General features: G+C 49.7%; 1 protein-coding gene across 3 annotated transcripts in view; it reads right to left on the reverse strand.

Annotated features, from left to right (window-relative positions):
- MAN2C1 (mannosidase alpha class 2C member 1) overlaps positions 1-25,093 on the reverse strand; it is a 217,636-nt gene that overhangs the window by 96,679 nt on the left and 95,864 nt on the right. For all 3 annotated transcript variants that reach the window (XM_075345663.1, XM_075345662.1, XM_075345664.1), the window contains 2 exons: positions 13,031-13,152; positions 11,766-11,851 (listed from right to left, as the gene is read on the reverse strand). In XM_075345663.1, the coding sequence (XP_075201778.1) occupies positions 11,766-11,851; positions 13,031-13,152 (208 nt within the window). The remainder of the gene's footprint in view (positions 1-11,765; positions 11,852-13,030; positions 13,153-25,093) is intronic.

Below are 25,093 nucleotides of genomic sequence, written 5' to 3' on the forward strand. Positions count from 1 at the left end.
ACGGCTCTGGTTGAGTGGGCTTTTAGCCCTGAAGGAACCGGAAGCCCCGCAGAACGGTAGGCCTCTAGAATTGGTTCTTTGATCCATCGAGCCAGGGTGGCTTTAGAAGCCTGCAACCCCTTGCGCGGACCAGCGACAAGGACAAAAAGTGCATCGGAACGGCGCATGGGCGCCGTGCGGGAAAAGTAGAGTCTGAGTGCTCTCACCAGATCTAACAAACGTAAGTCCTTTTCATACCGGTGAACCGGATGAGGACAAAAGGAAGGCAAGGATATATCCTGATTAAGATGAAATGAGGATACGACCTTAGGGAGAAACTCCGGAATGGGGCGCAGCACTACCTTGTCCTGGTGGAACACCAGGAAGGGAGCCTTGGATGACAGAGCTGCCAGCTCAGACACTCGCCGAAGCGATGGGATCGCAACGAGAAACGCCACCTTCTGTGACAGGCGAGAAAGGAAACTTCCTTCAGAGGCTCGAAAGGCGGTTTCTGGAGAGCAACTAATACCCTGTTGAGATCCCATGGATCTAACGGCCGCTTGTACGGGGGTACGATATGACAGACCCCCTGTAGGAACGTGCGCACCTTAGAAAGACGTGCTAGACGCTTCTGAAAAAACACGGATAGTGCCGAGACTTCCCCCTCAAGGAAGCCGAGCGACAAGCCCTTTTCTAACCCCGATTGCAGGAAGGAAAGAAAAGTAGGCAATGCAAATGGCCAGGGAGACACTCCCTGAGCCGAGCACCAAGTTAAGAAAATCTTCCACGTTCTGTGGTAGATCTTAGCAGAGGTGGACTTCCTAGCCTGTTTCATGGTGGCAACGACCCCTTGGGATAATCCTGAAGACGCTAGGATCCAGGACTCAATGGCCACACAGTCAGGTTCAGGGCCGCAGAATTCCGATGGAAAAACGGCCCTTGGGACAGTAAGTCTGGCCAGCCTGGTAGTGACCACGGTCAGCCGACCGTGAGATGCCACAGATCCGGGTACCACGATCTCCTCGGCCAGTCTGGGGCGACGAGTATGACGCGGCTGCAATCGGATCTGATTTTTTGCGCAGTACTCTGGGCAAGAGTTCCAGAGGTGGAAACACATATGTGAGCCGGAACTGCGACCAATCTTGCACTAAGGCGTCTGCCGCCAGAGCTCTGTGATCGCGCGATCGTGCCATAAATGCCGGGACCTTGTTGTTGTGCCGAGACGCCATTAGGTCGACGTCCGGCACCCCCCAGCGGCGACAGATTTCCTGAAACACGTCCGGGTGAAGGGACCATTCCCCTGCGTCCATACCCTGGCGACTGAGGAAGTCTGCTTCCCAGTTTTCTACGCCCGGGATGTGAACTGCGGATATGGTGGATGCTGTGTCCTCCACCCACATGAGGATTCGCCGGACTTCCTGGAAGGCTTGCCGACTGCGCGTCCCTCCTTGGTGGTTGATGTATGCCACCGCTGTGGAGTTGTCCGACTGGATTCGGATCTGCTCTCTTTCTAGCCACTGCTGGAAAGCTAGTAGGGTAAGATACCCTGCCCCGATTTCCAGAACATTGATCTGAAGGGTGGACTCCTGCTGAGTCCACGTCCCCTGAGCCCTGTGGCGGAGACAAACTGCTCCCCACCCTGACAGACTCGTATCTGTCGTGACCACTGCCCAGGATGGGGGTAGGAAGGATCTTCACTGTGACAATGAGGTGGGAATAAGCCACCATTGCAGAGAGTCCTTGGCCGTCTGGGAAAGGGAGACTTTCCTGTCCAGGGAGGTTGACTGCCCGTCCCATTGGCGGAGAATGTCCCCTTGCAGTTGGCGCAGATGAAACTGCGCAAAGGGAACTGCCTCCATGGCTGCCACCATCTTCCCTAGGAAGTGCATGAGGCGCCTTAAGGGGTGCGACTGGCCTTGAAGGAGAGACTGCACCTCTGTTTGCAGTGAACGCTGCTTGTTCAGCGGAAGCTTCACTATCGCTGATAGAGTGTGAACTCCATGCCGAGATACGTTAGTGATTGAGTCGGTGACCGATTTGTTCTTGCCAAATTGATGATCCACCCGAAAGTCTGGAGAGTCTCCAGCGTAACATTCAGGCTGCGTTGTCATGCCTCGAGGGAGGGTGCTTTGACGAGTAGATCGTCCAAGTAAGGGATCACCGGGTGTCCCTGAGAGTGCAAGACTGCTACCACTGCTGCCATGACCTTGGTGAACACCCGTGGGGCTGTCGCCAGACCGAATGGCAGAGCTACGAACTGAAGATGGTCGTCTCCTATCACAAAACGTAGAAAACGTTGGTGCTCCGTAGCAATTGGCACGTGGAGATAGGCATCTTTGATGTCTGTTGAGGCAAGGAAGTCTCCTCGAGACATTGAGGTAATGACGGATCGGAGGGATTCCATCCGGAACCGCCTGGCGTTCGCATGCTTATTGAGCAGTTTTAGGTCCAGAACAGGACGGAAGGAGCCGTCCTTTTTTGGAGCCACAAAGAGATTGGAGTACAAACCCTCGCCCTCGTTCCTGAGGGGGGACAGGGATCACCACTCCTTCTGCTCTTAGAGCGTCCACCGCCTGCAGCAGGGCATCTGCTCGGTGGGGAGGTGGGGCCGTTCTGAAGAATGGAGTCGGAGGACGAGAACAGAACACTGTCCTGTGCACGTGAGCACAATGTCCGTCACCCACCGGTCTGTGACCTGTGGCAGCTAAATGTCGCCAAAGGCGGGGGAGTCTGCCATCAACCGCGGATGCGGAGAGAGAGAGAGAGCTGAGAGTCATGAGGAGACCGCCTTGGTAGCGGTTCCTCCGGCTGCCTTCCTTGGGCGTGATTGAGCCCGGCCGGAATCTGAGCCCGTCTGAGGTTTTGTAGCCCTTTTGCACGAGGACAATTGGGACCTGCCCGAGCTTGGGAAGGACCGAAACCTCGACTGTACTTTTAGGACAGCATTAATAGGGTAAGTCGCAGTGCAGACATTGCGGAGTTACGGACGCCTCTGCGGTACAGATGTACATGTGCTCAAGGCCAGCTGCGCAAGAACAGCTGAAAAGGTTAGGTTGCCTATACGGCTGTGAATGCCGGAGCAACCGACACGCCGATAGCCTCCTAGACAGATTTCAACCAGAGTCCATCTGTCTGTGAATGGCATCTTTAAGTGAAGCCCCATCTCCAGTGCAACTATGGCTCTAGACGCAAGCCTGGAGATTGGAGAATCCACCTTTGGACCCTGGGTCCAGCGCTTGACCACGTCAGGGGAAAAGGGATAACGTGTATCTTAAAAAAAACGTTTGGAGAAGACGCTTATCTGGTAAGCGTGGTGTTTCTGGACTGCTTCTCTGAAGTCAGCGTGGCCAGAAAAATACTCAATATCCGTTTGAGATACTGAAAAGGGACTTCTCCTGCTGTGAAGCTGACTCCTCCACTGGGGGAGCTGAGGGAGAAAGATCCAACCTTCCATTGATGGACGCTATAGGATCATTCCGTATGGCGTTACCATCCGGTGTATCCGGATTGATAGCGATGTCAGGATCAAAGTCCTGGAGAGCCGCCTTATCATACAGAGAGTCCTCCTGGGACCCCCCCGTTCCAAATGAGGTTGGTCAGGAAGATTGCCCATGGCCTGTCTGGACTGCAAGTCTCTATCTTATGACAATATATCTGTCGAAACTGCAACTCCGTCCCTGTCCTTGGACAGGGATGACAGGTGGTTTCTTTGGCCACGACTAGTAGAGACCCCGGCAGACGAAGTGCTAGAGACCCCGGCAGACGAAGTGCTACAGGGGAGCATGCACACAATGGGACGGTGTCATGAACAGCATCCCATGTAGTAAAAACAGCACTGAAGAAGGGAATTTTGTTACTTACCGTAAATTCCTTTTCTTCTAGCTCTTATTGGGAGACCCAGACGATTGGGGTATAGCTACTGCCTCCGGAGGCCACACAAAGCACTACACTAAAAAGTGCAAGGCCCCTCCCCTTCTGGCTATACCCCCCCGTGGTATCACGGGTTCTCCAGTTTTAGTGCCAAAGCAAGAAGGAGGAAAGCCAATAACTGGTTTAAACAATTAACTCCGAGTAACATCGGAGAACTGAAAAACCGTTCAACATGAACAACATGTGTACCCGCAAACAACCAAAACATCCCGAAGGACAACAGGGCGGGTGCTGGGTCTCCCAATAAGAGCTAGAAGAAAAGGAATTTACGGTAAGTAACAAAATTCCCTTCTTCTTCAGCGCTCTATTGGGAGACCCAGACGATTGGGACGTCCAAAAGCTGTCCCTGGGTGGGTAAAGAAATACCTCATGTTAGGGCTGCAAAACAGCCCTCCCCTACGGGGGTGTCACTGCCGCCTGCAGGACTCTTCTACCTAAGCTGGCATCCGCCGAAGCATAGGTATGCACCTGATAATGCTTGGAGAAAGTGTGCAGACTGGACCAGGTAGCTGCCTGGTACACTTGTTGAGTCGAAGCCTGGTGTCGTAATGCCCAGGACGCACCCACGGCTCTGGTTGAGTGGGCTTTTAGCCCTGAAGGAACCGGAAGCCCCGCAGAACGGTAGGCCTCTAGAATTGGTTCTTTGATCCATCGAGCCAGGGTGGCTTTAGAAGCCTGCAACCCCTTGCGCGGACCAGCGACAAGGACAAAAAGTGCATCGGAACGGCGCATGGGCGCCGTGCGGGAAATGTAGAGTCTGAGTGCTCTCACCAGATCTAACAAACGTAAGTCCTTTTCATACCGGTGAACCGGATGAGGACAAAAGGAAGGCAAGGATATATCCTGATTAAGATGAAATGAGGATACGACCTTAGGGAGAAACTCCGGAATGGGGCGCAGCACTACCTTGTCCTGGTGGAACACCAGGAAGGGAGCCTTGGATGACAGAGCTGCCAGCTCAGACACTCGCCGAAGCGATGTGATCGCAACGAGAAACGCCACCTTCTGTGACAGGCGAGAAAGGAAACTTCCTTCAGAGGCTCGAAAGGCGGCTTCTGGAGAGCAACTAATACCCTGTTGAGATCTCATGGATCTAACGGCCGCTTGTACGGGGGTACGATATGACAGACCCCCTGTAGGAACGTGCGCACCTTAGAAAGACGTGCTAGACGCTTCTGAAAAAACACGGATAGTGCCGAGACTTCCCCCTTAAGGAAGCCGAGCGACAAGCCCTTTTCTAACCCCGATTGCAGGAAGGAAAGAAAAGTAGGCAATGCAAATGGCCAGGGAGACACTCCCTGAGCCGAGCACCAGGTTAAGAAAATCTTCCACGTTCTGTGGTAGATCTTAGAAGAGGTGGACTTCCTAGCCTGTTTCATGGTGGCAACGACCCCTTGGGATAATCCTGAAGACGCTAGGATCCAGGACTCAATGGTCACACCGTCAGGTTCAGGGCCGCAGAATTCCGATGGAAAAACGGCCCTTGGGACAGTAAGTCTGGCCAGCCTGGTAGTGACCACGGTCGGCCGACCGTGAGATGCCACAGATCCGGGTACCACGATCTCCTCGGCCAGTCTGGGGCGACGAGTATGACGCGGCTGCAATCGGATCTGATTTTTTGCGCAGTACTCTGGGCAAGAGTGCCAGAGGTGGAAACACATATGTGAGCCGGAACTGCGACCAATCTTGCACTAAGGCGTCTGCCGCCAAAGCTCTGTGATCGCGCGATCGTGCCATAAATGCCGGGACCTTGTAGTTGTGCCGAGACGCCATTAAGTCGACGTCCGGCACCCCCCAGCGGCGACAGATTTCCTGAAACACGTCCGGGTGAAGGGACCATTCCCCTGCGTCCATACCCTGGCGACTGAGGAAGTCTGCTTCCCAGTTTTCTACGCCCGGGATGTGAACTGCGGATATGGTGGATGCTGTGTCCTCCACCCACATGAGGATTCGCCGGACTTCCTGGAAGGCTTGCCGACTGCGCGTCCCTCCTTGGTGGTTGATGTATGCCACCGCTGTGGAGTTGTCCAACTGGATTCGGATCTGCTCTCTTTCTAGCCACTGCTGGAAAGCTAGTAGGGTAAGATACCCTGCCCCGATTTCCAGAACATTGATCTGAAGGGTGGACTCCTGCTGAGTCCACGTCCCCTGAGCCCTGTGGCGGAGACAAACTGCTCCCCACCCTGACAGACTCGTATCTGTCGTGACCACTGCCCAGGATGGGGGTAGGAAGGATCTTCACTGTGACAATGAGGTGGGAATAAGCCACCATTGCAGAGAGTCCTTGGCCGTCTGGGAAAGGGAGACTTTCCTGTCCAGGGAGGTTGACTGCCCGTCCCATTGGCGGAGAATGTCCCCTTGCAGTTGGCGCAGATGAAACTGCGCAAAGGGAACTGCCTCCATGGCTGCCACCATCTTCCCTAGGAAGTGCATGAGGCGCCTTAAGGGGTGCGACTGGCCTTGAAGGAGAGACTGCACCTCTGTTTGCAGTGAACGCTGCTTGTTCAGCGGAAGCATCACTATCGCTGATAGAGTGTGAACTCCATGCCGAGATACGTTAGTGATTGAGTCGGTGACCGATTTGACCTTGCCAAATTGATGATCCACCCGAAAGTCTGGAGAGTCTCCAGCGTAACATTCAGGCTGCGTTGTCATGCCTCAAGGGAGGGTGCTTTGACGAGTAGATCGTCCAAGTAAGGGATCACCGGGTGTCCCTGAGAGTGCAAGACTGCTACCACTGCTGCCATGACCTTGGTGAACACCCGTGGGGCTGTCGCCAGACCGAATGGCAGAGCTACGAACTGAAGATGGTCGTCTCCTATCACAAAACGTAGAAAACGTTGGTGCTCCGTAGCAATTGGCACGTGGAGATAGGCATCTTTGATGTCTGTTGAGGCAAGGAAGTCTCCTCGAGACATTGAGGTAATGACGGATCGGAGGGATTCCATCCGGAACCGCCTGGCGTTCGCATGCTTATTGAGCAGAACAGGACGGAAGGAGCCGTCCTTTTTTGGAGCCACAAAGAGATTGGAGTACAAACCCTCGCCCTCGTTCCTGAGAGGGGGACAGGGATCACCACTCCTTCTGCTCTTAGAGCGTCCACCGCCTGCAGCAGGGCATCTGCTCGGTGGGGAGGTGGGGCCGTTCTGAAGAATGGAGTCGGAGGACGAGAACAGAACACTGTCCTGTGCACGTGAGCACAATGTCCGTCACCCACCGGTCTGTGACCTGTGGCAGCTAAATGTCGCCAAAGGCGGGGGAGTCTGCCATCAACCGCGGATGCGGAGAGAGAGAGAGAGCTGAGAGTCATGAGGAGACCGCCTTGGTAGCGGTTCCTCCGGCTGCCTTCCTTGGGCGTGATTGAGCCCGGCCGGAATCTGAGCCCGTCTGAGGTTTTGTAGCCCTTTTGCACGAGGACAATTGGGACCTGCCCGAGCTTGGGAAGGACCGAAACCTCGACTGTACTTTTAGGACAGCATTAATAGGGTAAGTCGCAGTGCAGACATTGCGGAGTTACGGATGCCTCTGCGGTACAGATGTACATGTGCTCAAGGCCAGCTGCGCAAGAACAGCTGAAAAGGTTAGGTTGCCTATACGGCTGTGAATGCCGGAGCAACCGACACGCCGATAGCCTCCTAGACAGATTTCAACCAGAGTCCATCTGTCTGTGAATGGCATCTTTAAGTGAAGCCCCATCTCCAGTGCAACTATGGCTCTAGACGCAAGCCTGGAGATTGGAGAATCCACCTTTGGACCCTGGGTCCAGCGCTTGACCACGTCAGGGGAAAAGGGATAACGTGTATCTTAAAAACGTTTGGAGAAGACGCTTATCTGGTAAGCGTGGTGTTTCTGGACTGCTTCTCTGAAGTCAGCGTGGCCAGAAAAATACTCAATATCCGTTTGAGATACTGAAAAGGGACTTCTCCTGCTGTGAAGCTGACTCCTCCACTGGGGGAGCTGAGGGAGAAAGATCCAACCTTCCATTGATGGACGCTATAGGATCATTCCGTATGGCGTTACCATCCGGTGTATCCGGATTGATAGCGATGTCAGGATCAAAGTCCTGGAGAGCTGCCTTATCATACAGAGAGTCCTCCTGGGACCCCCCCGTTCCAAATGAGGTTGGTCAGGAAGATTGCCCATGGCCTGTCTGGACTGCAAGTCTCTATCTTATGACAATATATCTGTCGAAACTGCAACTCCGTCCCTGTCCTTGGACAGGGATGACAGGTGGTTTCTTTGGCCACGACTAGTAGAGACCCCGGCAGACGAAGTGCTAGAGACCCCGGCAGACGAAGTGCTACAGGGGAGCATGCACACAATGGGACGGTGTCATGAACAGCATCCCATGTAGTAAAAACAGCACTGAAAATCTGTGTTGCTTTTTTGCCGCTGCCGACTAGCCATCTAGAAGTATATAGCCAAGATTGGTGACCGTACAGTGCAATGTATAGCATACAAGCATAAAGTACAAATGAACACTGCAGCACAAGCAATACAAGCAGCATAGAAGCCTGTGCCCTGGCACCTCTGCTCTTCTGCTGCTGTAGACTAGTCATCTAGGGGAATATAGCCCAGAAGAGTGACCATACAGTGCAATGTATAGCATACAAGCACAAGTACAAATGCACACTGCAGCCCATGCAATACAAGCAGCATAGAAAAAAACCTGTGCCCCAGCACCCTTGGTTTTCTGCTGCTGTAGTCTAGCCATTCCAGGAGAATATAGCTAAGACTAGCGACTGTACAGTGCAGTGTATAGCATACAAGCATAAACACAAATGAACACTTCAGTACGTGCAATACAAGCAGCCTAGAAAGCCTGTGCCTTAGCACACCTGCTTTCCTGCTGCTGATGTGTCGCTCTCCAAGCGGGCATATAGCGACCTATGCAGTTAAAATACACATGTACACACTGCAGTATATATTGGGGTCAGCACTATGTGTGCCGCTTACCGCCCGCCTATAAGCGGGTGTATGGTCGCCACCGTCCTGCCTGGTTGCCGAAAGTCCGAGCTCGGACTGCAGTAATGGCTGCCGGCGTCTTCCCCAGCTCGTGTGAGGAGGGGCGGGCCGTGGGCGTGCAACAAGTCAGAGCGGGAATCCGGCGTCCGACAGTGTGCAGTGAGAGGGCTGGAGCATGTAAATAAGGCTCCAGCCCTCGGCGCTGCTGATTGCTCAGCGTCTGTCCCCTTCCCTGAGTGACAGGGAGGGGGCGGGAACGAAGCGGCACTAGGCCGCAGAAGCCGGGGACTGGATTTATAAGCGCCGCCGCCGTAAAAGCGCGGTCGGCGCCCAGTCCCCGGCGAACTACAAGTCCCAGCCGCGCCGCCGCTCCCGGAGCGTCCGGCGCGGTAGTTCCCAATACACAAAGTCACTCAGCAAAGCTGCAGTGACTGTAACCCTTTACTGTCCCCGGCGCACTAGCACACCCAGCAAGTCTGGAGTGTGCTGTGCCTGTGTGTACGGGGACACAGAGTACCTGTAATGGTGCAGGGCCATGTCCCTGAACGGTACTCCAGCTCTGTATCCAGCAGGTTCAAATGGGTCTGTGGATGGAGCCCGGCGTCAGAGCTTTGAGGCCGGCAGGATCCCACTTCCTCAGAGCCCCTCAGGGGGATGTGGAAGGAAAGCAGCATGTGGGCTCCAGCCTCCGTACCAGCAATAGGTACCTCAACCTTACAACACCATCAACGGGTGAGAAGGGAGCATGCTGGGGGCCCTATATGGGCCCTCTTTTCTTCCATCCGAAATAGTCAGCAGCTACTGCTGACTAAAATCTGTGGAGCTATGCATGGATGTCTGACCTCCTTCGCACAAAGCTTGAAAACTGGAGAACCCGTGATACCACGGGGGGGTATAGCCAGAAGGGGAGGGGCCTTGCACTTTTTAGTGTAGTGCTTTGTGTGGCCTCCGGAGGCAGTAGCTATACCCCAATCGTCTGGGTCTCCCAATAGAGCGCTGAAGAAAATCTGTGTTGCTTTTTTGCCGCTGCCGACTAGCCATCTAGAAGTATATAGCCAAGATTGGTGACCGTACAGTGCAATGTATAGCATACAAGCATAAAGTACAAATGAACACTGCAGCACAAGCAATACAAGCAGCATAGAAGCCTGTGCCCTGGCACCTCTGCTCTTCTGCTGCTGTAGACTAGTCATCTAGGGGAATATAGCCCAGAAGAGTGACCATACAGTGCAATGTATAGCATACAAGCACAAGTACAAATGCACACTGCAGCCCATGCAATACAAGCAGCATAGAAAAAAAAAAAACTGTGCCCCAGCACCCTTGGTTTTCTGCTGCTGTAGTCTAGCCATTCCAGGAGAATATAGCTAAGACTAGCGACTGTACAGTGCAGTGTATAGCATACAAGCATAAACACAAATGAACACTTCAGTACGTGCAATACAAGCAGCCTAGAAAGCCTGTGCCTTAGCACACCTGCTTTCCTGCTGCTGATGTGTCGCTCTCCAAGCGGGCATATAGCGACCTATGCAGTTAAAATACACATGTACACACTGCAGTATATCTTGGGGTCAGCACTATGTGTGCCGCTTACCGCCCGCCTATAAGCGGGTGTATGGTCGCCACCGTCCTGCCTGGTTGCCGAAAGTCCGAGCTCGGACTGCAGTAATGGCTGCCGGCGTCTTCCCCAGCTCGTGTGAGGAGGGGCGGGCCGTGGGCGTGCCCCAAGTCAGAGCGGGAATCCGGCGTCCGACAGTGTGCAGTGAGAGGGCTGGAGCATGTAAATAAGGCTCCAGCCCTCGGCGCTGCTGATTGCTCAGCGTCTGTCCCCTTCCCTGAGTGACAGGGAGGGGGCGGGAACGAAGCGGCACTAGGCCGCAGAAGCCGGGGACTGGATTTATAAGCGCCGCCGCCGTAAAAGCGCGGTCGGCGCCCAGTCCCCGGCGAACTACAAGTCCCAGCCGCGCCGCCGCTCCCGGAGCGTCCGGCGCGGTAGTTCCCAATACACAAAGTCACTCAGCAAAGCTGCAGTGACTGTAACCCTTTACTGTCCCCGGCGCACTAGCACACCCAGCAAGTCTGGAGTGTGCTGTGCCTGTGTGTACGGGGACACAGAGTACCTGTAATGGTGCAGGGCCATGTCCCTGAACGGTACTCCAGCTCCGTATCCAGCAGGTTCAAATGGGTCTGTGGATGGAGCCCGGCGTCAGAGCTTTGAGGCCGGCAGGATCCCACTTCCTCAGAGCCCCCCAGGGGGATGTGGAAGGAAAGCAGCATGTGGGCTCCAGCCTCCGTACCAGCAATAGGTACCTCAACCTTACAACACCATCAACGGGTGAGAAGGGAGCATGCTGGGGGCCCTATATGGGCCCTCTTTTCTTCCATCCGAAATAGTCAGCAGCTACTGCTGACTAAAATCTGTGGAGCTATGCATGGATGTCTGACCTCCTTCGCACAAAGCTTGAAAACTGGAGAACCCGTGATACCACGGGGGGGTATAGCCAGAAGGGGAGGGGCCTTGCACTTTTTAGTGTGGTGCTTTGTGTGGCCTCCGGAGGCAGTGGCTGTACCCCAATCGTCTGGGTCTCCCAATAGAGCGCTGAAGAAATCTAGGATTTGCACACTACGATGTCGAGTACGACGCCGGAAGTGCGTCACTTTCGACATGACCCCACCGACATCGCACCTGCGATGTCGTAGTGTGCAAAGTGCCCCTTACTCCCTACTCACCATGAAAAACACAAGAACGCTTGGCAGAGGTGAACATTTTATCTATGGGGGAGTTGGTAGACATAGCTATATCGAGGTGTATGGGCGAATCTCATATCCCTAATAGAAAAGTGACCCAACAAGAACACAAAAAGGGATGAAGCTGAAATAAATGATCTTACCTTCATAGTACCTCAGAGCATCTTCCACCACCAGCTGGATACAGCTACCAGGCAGCACATCATGGAACTGATTCAATAGCAATAACCTAGAGCGTGAAGGGAGAACATCACACACTATAAGGATATTCTGTAATATTCTCTATACATGACACAACCACTATACATGCAACACAGAAAAGAGAAGATATTGCAGAAAATATCAGGAGCTGGCTGGACTTAATATGTATTAGATGGACTAATGCACTTGTTAAGGAAAAGTGAATTACATGTTTATTGACTAAGAAAACAATTTATTTTCTAGAAAAGAAAAAACATTACTATAAAGAAGAGTTTTCTTTAGGTCCGGTTCACTCTGTAAATTGTAAGATGTGAGGGCAGGATCCTATTTCTGTACCAGTCTGTTTTCTTTATTTCATATTTTTTTATATATTATCTTACATGTAAAACAAAAAAAAATGAGCCGGAGTATGAGTTGGTACACATGAACGTTATAAGCTCATGTTCACACTGGCCACGAGACAAAGAAATCCCAAAAAGAAAATATGAACATATACCCTGCTGTAACTAAACAGAAGCATAATGCATATTAATCAACATAGGGTACTTAGTAAACACTGTTTTTGATCAAAAAAGCGTAAAGCCATCCCACCGCGACAAGGTGTATCCAACCAGGACTGTACCCAACGCTCTCTAATATGTGTCACCTTACAAAGTGTCAAAACAGACCTCAATCTGAACAATGGCTGAGAGTGACTGGGTCCCGACTATGGACACACAGCCATGGGAAGCAATGAATGAAATGCTCAGCTCAGAGAAAAGGGTCCACATCCTATTTGTAATATAGAGTGTTAGATATCATCACGATTTGGGTACACCTTGTCGCGGTGGGATGGCTTTACGCTTTTTTTGATCAAGAATAGTGTTTACGACATACCCTATGTTTATTAATATATATTATGCTTTTATTTAGTTTCAGCAGGTTATATGTCCATATTATTTTTGCTTTGGGTTTTCTATGTACTATATGTATGCACCCCTTACATGCATACTGCAACTAATAGTGCTTTAATAATGAATAATATACTAATGCTACATCACTCTACAGCCTTGATACATACCTGTATTTGTTTTCTTTTTTGGTGCCAAACAATGGGAAATGATAAGGGTCTTATACATTGTAATTGTACTGTGAGGGGCCGTGAATAAATATGAAGCACTAGCTGCCTGTAGTGATAGGTATGAATAAGTACTAATTTTGACAGTACCTCCACAGATGCTGGAGCTTCTTCTCGGGGTAATCAAAGCTCTTGTCCTGGGCCAGAGTCACAGAGCTGAGGAACTCCACATCGTGCAATAACTGCTCGCACTGTCTGTTCCCTTTCTTGATCTAAAGAAAACGTCAATGGAAACAAATATTTGCACTGGTACCAAGTTTATTACATTACCTTATTGTTACAAATGGCGTCCAAGTGTTTACAATAAAGCAAGTGCTGCAATTGTAACCACTAATTGAGCTTCCAAAAAGTGCCATATGGAGACTCGAATGAAAAGAACACTATATAATAAAAGGCACAAGCACAGGAAAAGGCATATAGTGTATACCATCCAACAAGAAGCAAGAGACTGGACTTAAAAGTTTGCCAGGGTGAAAGATTCATGTACCGTATTTTTCGGACTATCAGACGCACCCTGGTTTTAGAGGAGGAAAGAAGGGAATTTTGTTTACTTACCGTAAATTCCTTTTCTTCTAGCTCCAATTGGGAGACCCAGACAATTGGGTGTATAGCTTCTGCCTCCGGAGGCCACACAAAGTATTACACTTAAAAGTGTAAAGCCCCTCCCCTTCTGCCTATACACCCCCCGTGCATCACGGGCTCCTCAGTTTTGGTGCAAAAGCAAGAAGGAGAAAAAGTTATAAATTGGTTTAAAGTAAATTCAATCCGAAGGAATTTCGGAGAACTGAAACCATTCAACATGAACAACATGTGTACACAAAGAACAACAGCCCGAAGGGAACAGGGGCGGGTGCTGGGTCTCCCAATTGGAGCTAGAAGAAAAGGAATTTACGGTAAGTAAACAAAATTCCCTTCTTCTTTGTCGCTCCATTGGGAGACCCAGACAATTGGGACGTCCAAAAGCAGTCCCTGGGTGGGTAAAATAATACCTCGTAATAGAGCCGTAAAACGGCCCTTTCCTACAGGTGGGCAACCGCCGCCTGAAGGACTTGCCTACCTAGGCTGGCATCCGCCGAAGCATAGGTATGCACCTGATAGTGTTTCGTGAAAGTGTGCAGGCTCGACCAGGTAGCCGCCTGACACACCTGCTGAGCCGTAGCCTGGTGCCGCAAGGCCCAGGACGCACCCACGGCTCTGGTAGAATGGGCTTTCAGCCCTGAGGGAACCGGAAGCCCAGAAGATCGGTAAGCTTCGAGAATTGGTTCCTTGATCCACCGAGCCAGGGTTGATTTGGAAGCTTGTGACCCTTTACGCTGGCCAGCGACAAGGACAAAGAGTGCATCCGAGCGGCGCAGGGGCGCCGTATGAGAAATGTAGAGTCTGAGTGCTCTCACCAGATCTAACAAGTGCAAATCCTTTTCACACTGGTGAACTGGATGAGGACAAAAAGAGGGTAAGGAGATATCCTGATTGAGATGAAAGGGGGATACCACCTTAGGGAGAAATTCCGGAACCGGACGCAGAACCACCTTGTCCTGGTGAAACACCAGGAAAGGGGCTTTGCATGACAGCGCCGCTAGCTCAGACACTCTCCGAAGTGATGTGACTGCTACTAGGAAGACCACTTTCTGCAAAAGGCGTGAGAGAGAAATATCCTTCATTGGCTCGAAAGGTGGTTTCTGAAGAGCCATCAGCACCCTGTTCAGATCCCAGGGTTCTAACGGCCGCTTGTAAGGAGGGACTATGTGACAAACCCCCTGCAGGAACGTGCGTACCTGTGGAAGTCTGGCCAGGCGCTTCTGAAAAAACACAGAGAGCGCTGAGACTTGTCCCTTAAGACAGCCGAGCGACAACCCTTTTTCCAATCCGGATTGAAGGAAGGAAAGAAAAGTGGGCAAGGCAAATGGCCAGGGAGAAAAACCCTGATCAGAGCACCAAGATAGGAATATCCTCCACGTCCTGTGGTAGATCTTGGTGGACGTAGGTTTCCTAGCCTGTCTCATAGTGGCAATGACCTCTTGAGATAACCCTGAAGACGCTAGGATCCAGGACTCAATGGCCACACAGTCAGGTTGAGGGCCGCAGAATTCAGATGGAAAAACGGCCCTTGAGACAGCAAGTCTGGTCGGTCTGGTAGTGCCCACGGTTGGCCCACTGTGAGATGCCACAGATCCGGGTACCACGACCTCCTCGGCCAGTCTGGAGCGACGAGGATGGCGCGGCGGCAGTCGGACCTGATCTTGCGTAACACTCTGGGCAACAGTGCCAGAGGAGGAAACACATAAGGGAGTAGAAACTGTTGAGGATAAAGAATTGAGTATCCAAAAATACTTAATTCAGCCATTTCATAGATTCAGTTATATAGTTCAGTAGATGTGAACTAACTCACATATTTGTGAATGCTTTTGTTTCTTACTAACATGTATATATGTATATTGCATATTCAGTGTATTTTCCTTAGACACAGTATATACCAGCACTTGTAATTGTAAAGATGGCTGCTATTTCCTGTTCCACACCCAAGACAGATCGACAAAGAAATTCCTGAAGCCTGGATTGTCCAATCCAAGAAGGATATGTAGATCTCTCTACGTCATGAAGCCCTGACTTACGATACTTGATTGGACTAAAACTTTTGTTCACACCCCCCTTACTGTTTGGTCTAGAGTCTCTTTCAAACAATAAAGAACACACGTGGTCAAGAGCCAGTCATGGAGATAGACATAACTGACTTACTGTGCAGTTATTTTTCATTCTCGTGTGCACACATGACATTTTAATTAGAAGCAGCAGCCGGATATCGAGAGATCCTTTGAGTCTCATCATCATCGTCATTCTGACCTTGACAGCTGGCACCCCAGATGGGACTACCGAGAAGGGTGAGTCAGAGCTTCCATTTTCCGGACGTCTGGGGGCTACTCCACAAGTATCCAGGTGTTGCTCGATATCAAGGATTTGATCACCCTTTCGTTTCCGCGGTAAGCATCATATACATTGTGTGTGCTGTTTTACCTGTGGTTCGAGAGACACCTGGCGAAAGGGGGTGGTCACTAGTCCGGAGAATGGTAGTGCACCGGAGACCTAACGGTGTGACTGTCACCCGCCGGTGGGCTAGAAGGACCCAGTCCCCATAGGGGCTAGGGGTAGGTTGTAAAGTATCCGGCTGTCTGTAATTAGAAATGGGGTGGGGTTTTTTTGAGTAGCTGTTGGGTTGTATAAAGTGTATAGTTAATCAGGCTTGTGATTTCTCTGTTTGGTTCTCGGAGAGTTAATTGTCTGTTATTGTTCACGGAGGGAGAGAAAATGGAGGCTAAGGAGCTGCTGTCTTTGTTCTGTGTCTGCAGCCTCTTAGACAAAGAAAGCAGGGGGGGAGGTTAATCACCCACTGCCTGCATTTCTCCACTAAGAGGAAAGTTTGTGTGTGTTAGGAATGCGAGAGGGGGGAGCACATCCTTACATTCTTACACTCAGAGGAAGCAAAAAGGTGGGGGCCATATGTCCACCAGCTGCTTGAGACAGAGCGGAGATCATATTACACAGCTTGGTCTCTGCTGTCTTTTAGCTGACAAACAAGGGGGGTGGAGGAGTGAACAGGCAGAGACAAGACAGCGCAGCTCTTTGGAGTGAGGAGAAAGGAGGTGTCAGTGGGCTAACATACAGGAGATGGCTGCAGCCTTTGTATAATACAGCAAACAGAGTTGTAATGATTTGAAAGAAAAACAAGTGTTATTTCGGTTTGTATTAGAGAGAAATTAACGGGTTCATGCATTTTTCAGTTTTTTAAATTGTTTGTTTTTTTGAACAGAAGTATGAGAACTAGCGATTCCCCTGTGTTGCGGATAACACAGCCACTGTTTGTTAGATATTAGATATTAAATATTGAATATTGAATGTTGGATAAATAATAGACGAGGCGGGAAGGGTTCTGTTAACTTAAAGTGGATTTAGCGTATTCCCCTGCGGTTCAGGCGCATGTCACTGTCTGCGTGGCAGACGAGGCGGGAAAGGAACTCACTTTAGTTAAGGTAAAAGTGTCGGAATTAGCGTATTCCCCTGCGTATTAAACGTGAGTCACTGTTATGAAGGGGTAGGTCTTCATAACGAGACGGGAAAGAATTTCGGTTGGAGCCGGCCGGTCCAATTAAGCACTGTATACTCTGTTCAAAAGATAAATATGTTGTTTTTAGTAAAAGCTGAGAACGCTGTCGCCCTAGTTATAAAAAAACGGAAAAAATATAAAAGATTGCAAAAAGTTGTGTAATATCGTTGGACTACCACTAGAGGGCAGGCTGCAACCCATGTATTGAAGTTCAGATTAATCTGTAGTGAGTTTATAATGAAGAACAAAGACCCCATTCACTGTCTGTTGCTGTTTGTAGAATCACTAAATGTTTTTCTCTAGCGGTGCCTCATTGTTCTGCTCTAGAAGTCATCATATCTGGTGCTAATCAAATCTCTCCTTTGTATGCTGAAATGCAAATTTCCAGGCACTAAAAGTATCCCTGGTTTACTACGTAGTTCCAGCCACTCCCAGTACACCCAGAGAGTCACAACATGGATGCTGCACCCGGAAGTCAGGTGCCTAGAACTTCCTGTGGCAGCCGTCTTGCTACACCCACTGATGGCAGTACACCTCATAAGCCACACCCCTCACAATGGCTCTTTATTCAAAGCTCTCCACCCATCCCCCGGTGGGAGGTGTTCTGTGGTATAAATGACTAACATATTTGAATAAGTATAAATAGTATATTTGTTTACTCAGCTATCCCATAAATGCAAGTCAAAGATAAGTAAGTGAAACTTTTACAGAATTTTCTGTTCGCATAAAATTAATTGGTATTTTAGAAGTCCTGCAGCATTATATCATAAAATAAAATAGAGGAAGGTAAATATATATATATCTTTATACTATGTTAGTTAATTTAAAACAAAAATCGTAAACGACTTACCCCTACTGATGTCAAAATGTATCAAATCCATTTGTAAAAAGGAATTAGGAAAAATGTATCATGCATCCAATGTAGATATGGGTAATGGATGTGTTCACTGCTACGTCTTTGTTATAACAAAGGATGAGTTTTTTTCTTCTTCCTCTCTCGCTTTTAAGAGACAGGGATGGAATGTGTCTTGATGGAATGTGTCTCTCTCCAATAGTGACGTAAGTTTGGTTTAACCCTTAGAGTTCAGGATTTCCCATTTTTAGTTTGCTGTTTATACCTGAATAGGGAATATTAAATTTTATGGGATGTGCGATATAATTTGTGTTGTTTTTGTTTTTAATGGCGATTTATTTGAACAATATATTTTTATTTTGTGACTCTATCACCTTTTCTGTTTTTATGTTTATTTCTAAACAATTTATATATTTTTGCAAGTTAGTCGCCCAGTCACAGCTGTCATTTCATCATGTCTCAGTCGTTTCTACTATGAAAGGTTTTTCTTTTCTTTATGGATACAGTGTTTATTGTAAAGTTTTAAAATTTCCCAGTAATGTATAGTGTTGTGAGATGTACGTTATTTTCAGTGTTTGTTCTTTTTAGGTTTTAGTATGTGGCTAATTTATTACCTGCTGTTTTATCTTTTCTTTTAGGGAATACCAGTATACAAATGCTGAATTTTGCCATATTGGTAAATAAACAATTAAACAAGGGGGGAATAAGGTATTAATTATATTCTCCAGTTTCTTGGAGGGCGCAGCAGGTATATTAGATAGGTTTTGAAGCTGACCTTTTTTCCCATAAGTTATGTTTATTAGATTACTATGAGGTATATCTGTTAACTGAAATAGGAAAGTCTTGTCTTATATGTTTATTTGTTTATTTATTTGTTTGTTTATTTATGTAGTATTCTCAGTCATGTGAGGTATAGATGACCACTAACTGTACTATGATCAGAGATAAAGTTATAAGAATGATCTAATGTATATTTTTTAGTTTTTGTTTTTATAGATGAAACCAGATGGTGGTCGATTCTGCACTGGATATGCTGCTGTTTACACCACATGAGGTAGTCTAAATTCGACCACTCCCTCCAATCCTATTGATACAGGAGACAGTGATGCATTAAATGCCTCTTTTGATGGGTAGAACAGGAGTGGGTAAGAGTCTTTAGAGGTGTATGTAGGTTGTAGATTTTTTCTTGTTGTCAAATGAATTAGGTATGCCCATGGCATGGACCCACACAGGATGGTACGTGACCCAGAATATCCTACCATCACACACATGTATACAGCTAGTGCGCTCCCCCTAGTGGCAACTATAAGAAAGCATTATGGACATGTGATTGGAAACAAGGCAAGCAGGTAAAGGGAAGCTTTACCCATCTTCTTATCTGATCTGAACAGATGTTAGACAATTGCAGTGTCTATTTCAATGCCAAGATCGCTAAGGTGTCCACTAAGCGTGTCCTGTTCAATGGACGGGCGCATGCGCAAAAAATGATGTCATGTCACATAGTGTTCAGCTCTAAACTCACCGACCATGCCTTGGTGACATTGGTCACGTCAGTGACTTCTGTCACTCCTTGTGTTCTTAAATCCCTACAGGAACAAGCGATACAACAAGGAATGGAGTGTGACATGCAAGGAGCCAGCTGACTGAGGAAGGTCTGTGGACAAAGGGTGGTAAGCTTTCTCTGCCATGAGAGCTCTTCTTAATGATGGCCCAGGTAACGTCTGTGAAAGACAGTTGTCAGTGTGTGCTTTGGTGACACCGGGTTCAGTACCCAGGTGGGCAGATTCACCCAGTCTTGTGAGACAAGTGCCTAGAACGAAGTGAGAAAAAACTGTAAAGAGTCCGTAGAAACACCCTGCACCTGCTCTACCCATTCTTAGAGACTGCAAACTGATTATAGATGTATATCATGAGCATGTTGTATGCAAATCTGTGCGTGTTGTGTAAATTTCTCTCCAGGTTTGGTCAGAGGCATTCCAGTGCAGAAAACGATATTATTGTTGAGAAGCACATGAAGGTGGTATGTAAAGAAAAATGTGTTTGCAAAAAGTGTATATTTTATAGAAAAGTGGAAACTAGTAAATTGTGTATAAAATGTATATGTTTTGTTTTCTTTTTGCAATAAGCAGGTCTTTATGTAAGATGTTTTTGGTTTAGCACAGACATGTATATTTTTATATAATTCACTGAATAGTGTGGTAATCAGGTGTATTCTCCAATTCCAGATTTTAAATCAGAGCTATTAGCATATGGTCTCCAGTCAGGAAACTGATTGATCCTAAAGGACAAGCGAGAAAGATCCATGAGTCAACACTAGAGGAGCTGATCCAACCACAGAAACATCTATGCATCCACTCCTCGCATTGTAGAAGGGTTAATCAACCAGAGCTGCACTGAGCGTTCTGCTCATACTTATCCTTTCCAGAAAACCCTGTATAGTCTTAGACCAGCATTGCCAGAACAGTTAGAAGAGAGGACTTAGAGAACCTTGAGACATGGGAAAGTCCAACTACAAAGGGTGAGGACTCGCCTAGGAGTCCTTGGTCTCAAACCGGTGAAGAAAACCCCTTTCCCCTTTCCGCCCATGTTTCAACGTTCAGTTAGGCAGGTTTTTCAACAGATCTTCCTACCTCTCTTCCTAAGGGAACACAGTACCCTTAGAATTTAGAAATGGCAGAAGTAAGTCTTTAGGGGGGACTGTTGAGGATAAAGAATTGAGTATCCAAAAATACTTAATTCAGCCATTTCATAGACTCAGTTATATAGTTCAGTAGATGTGAACTAACTCACATATTTGTGAATGCTTTTGTTTCTTACTAACATGTATATATGTATATTGCATATTCAGTGTATTTTCCTTAGACACAGTATATACCAGCACTTGTAATTGTAAAGATGGCTGCTATTTCCTGTTCCACACCCAAGACAGATCGACAAAGAAATTCCTGAAGCCTGGATTGTCCAATCCAAGAAGGATATGTAGATCTCTCTACGTCATGAAGCCCTGACTTACGATACTTGATTGGACTAAAACTTTTGTTCACACCCCCTTACTGTTTGGTCTAGTCTCTTTCAAACAATAAAGAACACACTTGGTCAAGAGCCAGTCATGGAGATAGACATAACTGACTTACTGTGCAGTTATTTTTCATTCTCGTGTGCACACATGACATTTTAATTAGAAGCAGCAGCCGGATATCGAGAGATCCTTTGAGTCTCATCATCATCGTCATTCTGACCTTGACAAAACTGCGACCAATCCTGAACTAAGGCGTCTGCCGCCAGAGCTCTGTGATCTTGAGACCGTGCCATGAATGTTGGGACCTTGTTGTTGTGCCGGGACGCCATTAGGTCGACGTCCGGCATCCCCCAGCGGCAACAGATCTCCTGAAACACGTCCGGGTGAAGGGACCATTCCCCTGCGTCCATGCCCTGGCGACTGAGAAAGTCTGCTTCCCAGTTTTCTACGCCCGGGATGTGAACTGCGGATATGGTGGAGGCCGTGGCTTCCACCCACATCAGAATCCGCCGGACTTCCTGGAAGGCTTGCCGACTGCGTGTTCCCCCTTGGTGGTTGATGTATGCCACCGCTGTGGAGTTGTCCGACTGAATTCGGATCTGCTTGCCTTCCAGCCACGGCTGGAACGCCTTTAGGGCAAGATACACTGCCCTTATCTCCAGAACATTGATCTGAAGGGAGGACTCTGTCGGAGTCCAGGTTCCCTGAGCCCTGTGGTGGAGAAAGACCGCTCCCCACCCTGACAGGCTCGCGTCCGTCGTGACCACAGCCCATGATGGGGGAAGGAAGGATTTCCCCTTCGACAGAGAAGTGGGGAGAAGCCACCACTGAAGGGAAGCCTTGGCTGCCCGTGAAAGGGAGACGTTCCTGTCGAGGGACGTCGACTTCCTGTCCCATTTGCGGAGAATGTCCCATTGAAGTGGACGCAGATGAAACTGCGCAAAAGGAACTGCCTCCATTGCTGCTACCATCTTCCCTAGGAAGTGCATGAGGCGCCTCAGGGGGTGTGACTGGCCTTGAAGGAGAGATTGCACCCCTGTCTGTAGTGAACGCTGTTTGTCCAGCGGAAGCTTCACTATCGCTGAGAGAGTATGAAACTCCATGCCAAGATATGTCAGTGATTGGGCCGGTGTCAGATTTGACTTTGGAAAATTGATGATCCACCCGAAACTCTGGAGAGTCTCCAGAGCAATGTCCAGGCTGTGTTGGCATGCCACTTGAGAGGGTGCCTTGACCAGCAGATCGTCTAAGTAAGGGATCACCGAGTGTCCCTGAGAGTGTAGGACTGCTACCACTGCTGCCATGACCTTGGTGAAGACCCGTGGGGCTGTCGCCAGGCCGAAAGGCAGTGCCACGAACTGAAGGTGTTCGTCCCCTATGGCGAAACGCAGGAAGCGCTGATGCTCTGGTGCAATCGGTACGTGGAGATAAGCATCTTTGATGTCGATTGATGCCAGGAAGTCTCCTTGGGACATTGAGGCGATGACGGAGCGGAGCGATTCCATCCGGAACCGCCTGGTTTTTACGTGTTTGTTGAGCAGTTTTAGGTCCAGAACAGGACGGAAGGATCCGTCCTTTTTCGGTACCACAAACAAGTTGGAGTAAAAACCGTGACCCTGTTGCTGAAGAAGAACAGGGATCACCACTCCTTCCGCCTTCAGAGTGCACACCGCCTGAAGAAGAGCATCGGCTCTCTCGGGGGGCGGAGATGTTCTGAAAAATCGAGTCGGAGGACGAGAGCTGAACTCTATCCTGTAACCGTGGGATGGAATGTCTCTCACCCATCGGTCTTTTACCTGTGGCAGCCAGGCGTCGCAAAAGCAGGAAAGCCTGCCACCGACCGAGGATGCGGTGTGAGGAGGCCGAAAGTCATGAGGAGGCCGCCTTGGGAGCGGTTCCTCCGGCGGTCTTTTTAGGACGTGACTTAGACCGCCATGAATCGGAGTTCCTCTGATCCTTTTGAGGCCTTTTGGACGAGGAGAACTGAGACCTTCCCGCGGGCCGAAAGGACCGAAACCTTGAATTGTACCTTCCGTGGTTGAGGTCTGTTTGGTTTGGACTGGGGTAAGGATGAGTCCTTTCCCTTGGATTGTTTAATGATTTCATCCAATCGCTCACCAAACAGGCGGTCGCCAGAAAATGGCAACCCGGTTAAGAACTTTTTGGAAGCAGAGTCTGCCTTCCATTCACGTAGCCACATGGCCCTGCGGACTGCCACCGAATTGGCGGATGCTACCGCCGTACGGCTCGTAGAGTCCAGGACAGCATTAATGGCGTAGGACGCAAACGCCGACGCCTGAGAGGTTAAGGACACCACTTGCGGAGCAGATGTACGTTTGACTGCATTAATCTGCACATGACAAGCTGAGATAGCTTGGAGTGCCCAGACGGCTGCGAATGCTGGAGCAAAAGACGCGCCGATCGCTTCATAGATGGATTTCAACCATAGCTCCATCTGTCTGTCAGTGGCATCCTTGAGTGAAGCCCCATCTTCCACTGCTACTATGGATCTAGCCGCCAGTCTGGAGACAGGAGGATCCACCTTAGGACACTGAGCCCAGCCCTTGACAACGTCAGGGGGGAAGGGATAACGTGTATCCTTAAGGCGCTTGGAAAAACGCTTATCTGGACAAGCTCGGTGTTTCTGGACTGCCTCTCTGAAGTCAGAGTGATCCAGAAACATACTCAATGTACGCTTGGGAGACCTGAAACGGAATTTCTCCTGCTGAGAAGCTGACTCCTCAATTGTAGGAGCTGGTGGAGAAAAATCCAACACCTGATTGATGGTTGCTATAAGGTCATTCACTATGGCGTCACCATCAGGTGTATCCAGGTTGAGAGCGGTCTCAGGATCAGAATCCTGATCTGATACCTCCGCTTCATCATCCAGAGAGTCCTCCTGCTGAGACCCTGAACAGTGTGATGAAGTCGAGTGAATTTCCCAGCGAGCCCGCTTAGGCGGCCTGGGACTGCGGTCCATGTCAGAGACCTCACCCTGGGACCCATGGGTCACCCCAGGAGCACTTTGCTGCTCCAATTGAGGGGGGCCTGGGGTCAATGATTGAACAGTGCCCGGGGCCTGAGTCACCGGTCTGGACTGTAAGGCTTCTAGTATCCTAGCAGACCATTTATCCATACTCTCAGACAGTTTGTCAGCAAATACTGCAAACTCCGTCCCTGTCACCTGGACAGTGGTAGCAGGTGGTTACACCTGGGCCACCAGTAGCAGAGGCTCCGGCTGAGTAAGTGCCACAGGGGCCGAGCATTGCACACAATGAGGGTCAGTGGAACCTGCCGGTAGTATAGCCGCACATGAGGTACAGGTTGCAAAGTAAGCCTGTGCTTTGGCACCCTTGCTTTTTGCGGACGACATGCTGTTGTCTCCTCTGAGTACAATCCAGGAGGGTATATAGCCAAAAATCAACAGTGCGACCGTACAGTGTAACTGTATAGCATATAAGCATATATATATATATATGTACACTCCAGCACTCAGTGGGGCCAGCACCTCAGGTGCTGCTTACCGACCGCTCAAAGCGGTTGTGTGATCGCCAGATTCCCTGCCTGGGCCTCCCAGAGCCTGTTGTCTCTCCTCTCCAGCGTCAGAAGTGCTGACAGGAATGGCTGCCGGCGTTCTGTGGGGAGGAGGGGGCCGTGGGCGTGCCCTAGAAAGTGCGGGAATCTGGAGCCCCACTGTGCTGAATGAGGGGGGAGGAGGATACAAGTATGCTCCAGCCCTCAGCGCTGACGTCCTGTGCAGCGTCCCGCCCTTCCCCTGACTGACAGGCCTGGGGGCGGGAATATGCGATACTAGGCCGCAAAAGCCGGGGACTAAAGTTATAAGCGCGGCCGGCATATAAGCGCGGCCGGCGCGGTAGTCCCCGGCGCACTAACACACCCAGCAGTGCTGCAGTGTAAATGGCACAAGCGCTCCATGCGCGGTCCCCACGGGGACACAGAGTACCTCACAGTAGCAGGGCCTTGTCCCTGACGATACCCAGCTCCTGTCCAGCAGATTCCCCAGGGGCTGCGGAGGGAGCACGGTCCCAGTGCCTTGAGACCGATTAGGATCCCACTTCACCCAGAGCCCATTAAGGGATGGGGAAGGAAAACAGCATGTGGCTCCTGCCTATGTACCCGCAATGGGTACCTCAACCTTAACAGCACCGCCGACAAAAGTGG

This window comes from Anomaloglossus baeobatrachus, chromosome 4, assembly GCF_048569485.1.
Source record: "Anomaloglossus baeobatrachus isolate aAnoBae1 chromosome 4, aAnoBae1.hap1, whole genome shotgun sequence".
In the NCBI taxonomy this organism is placed as follows: domain Eukaryota; kingdom Metazoa; phylum Chordata; class Amphibia; order Anura; family Aromobatidae; genus Anomaloglossus; species Anomaloglossus baeobatrachus.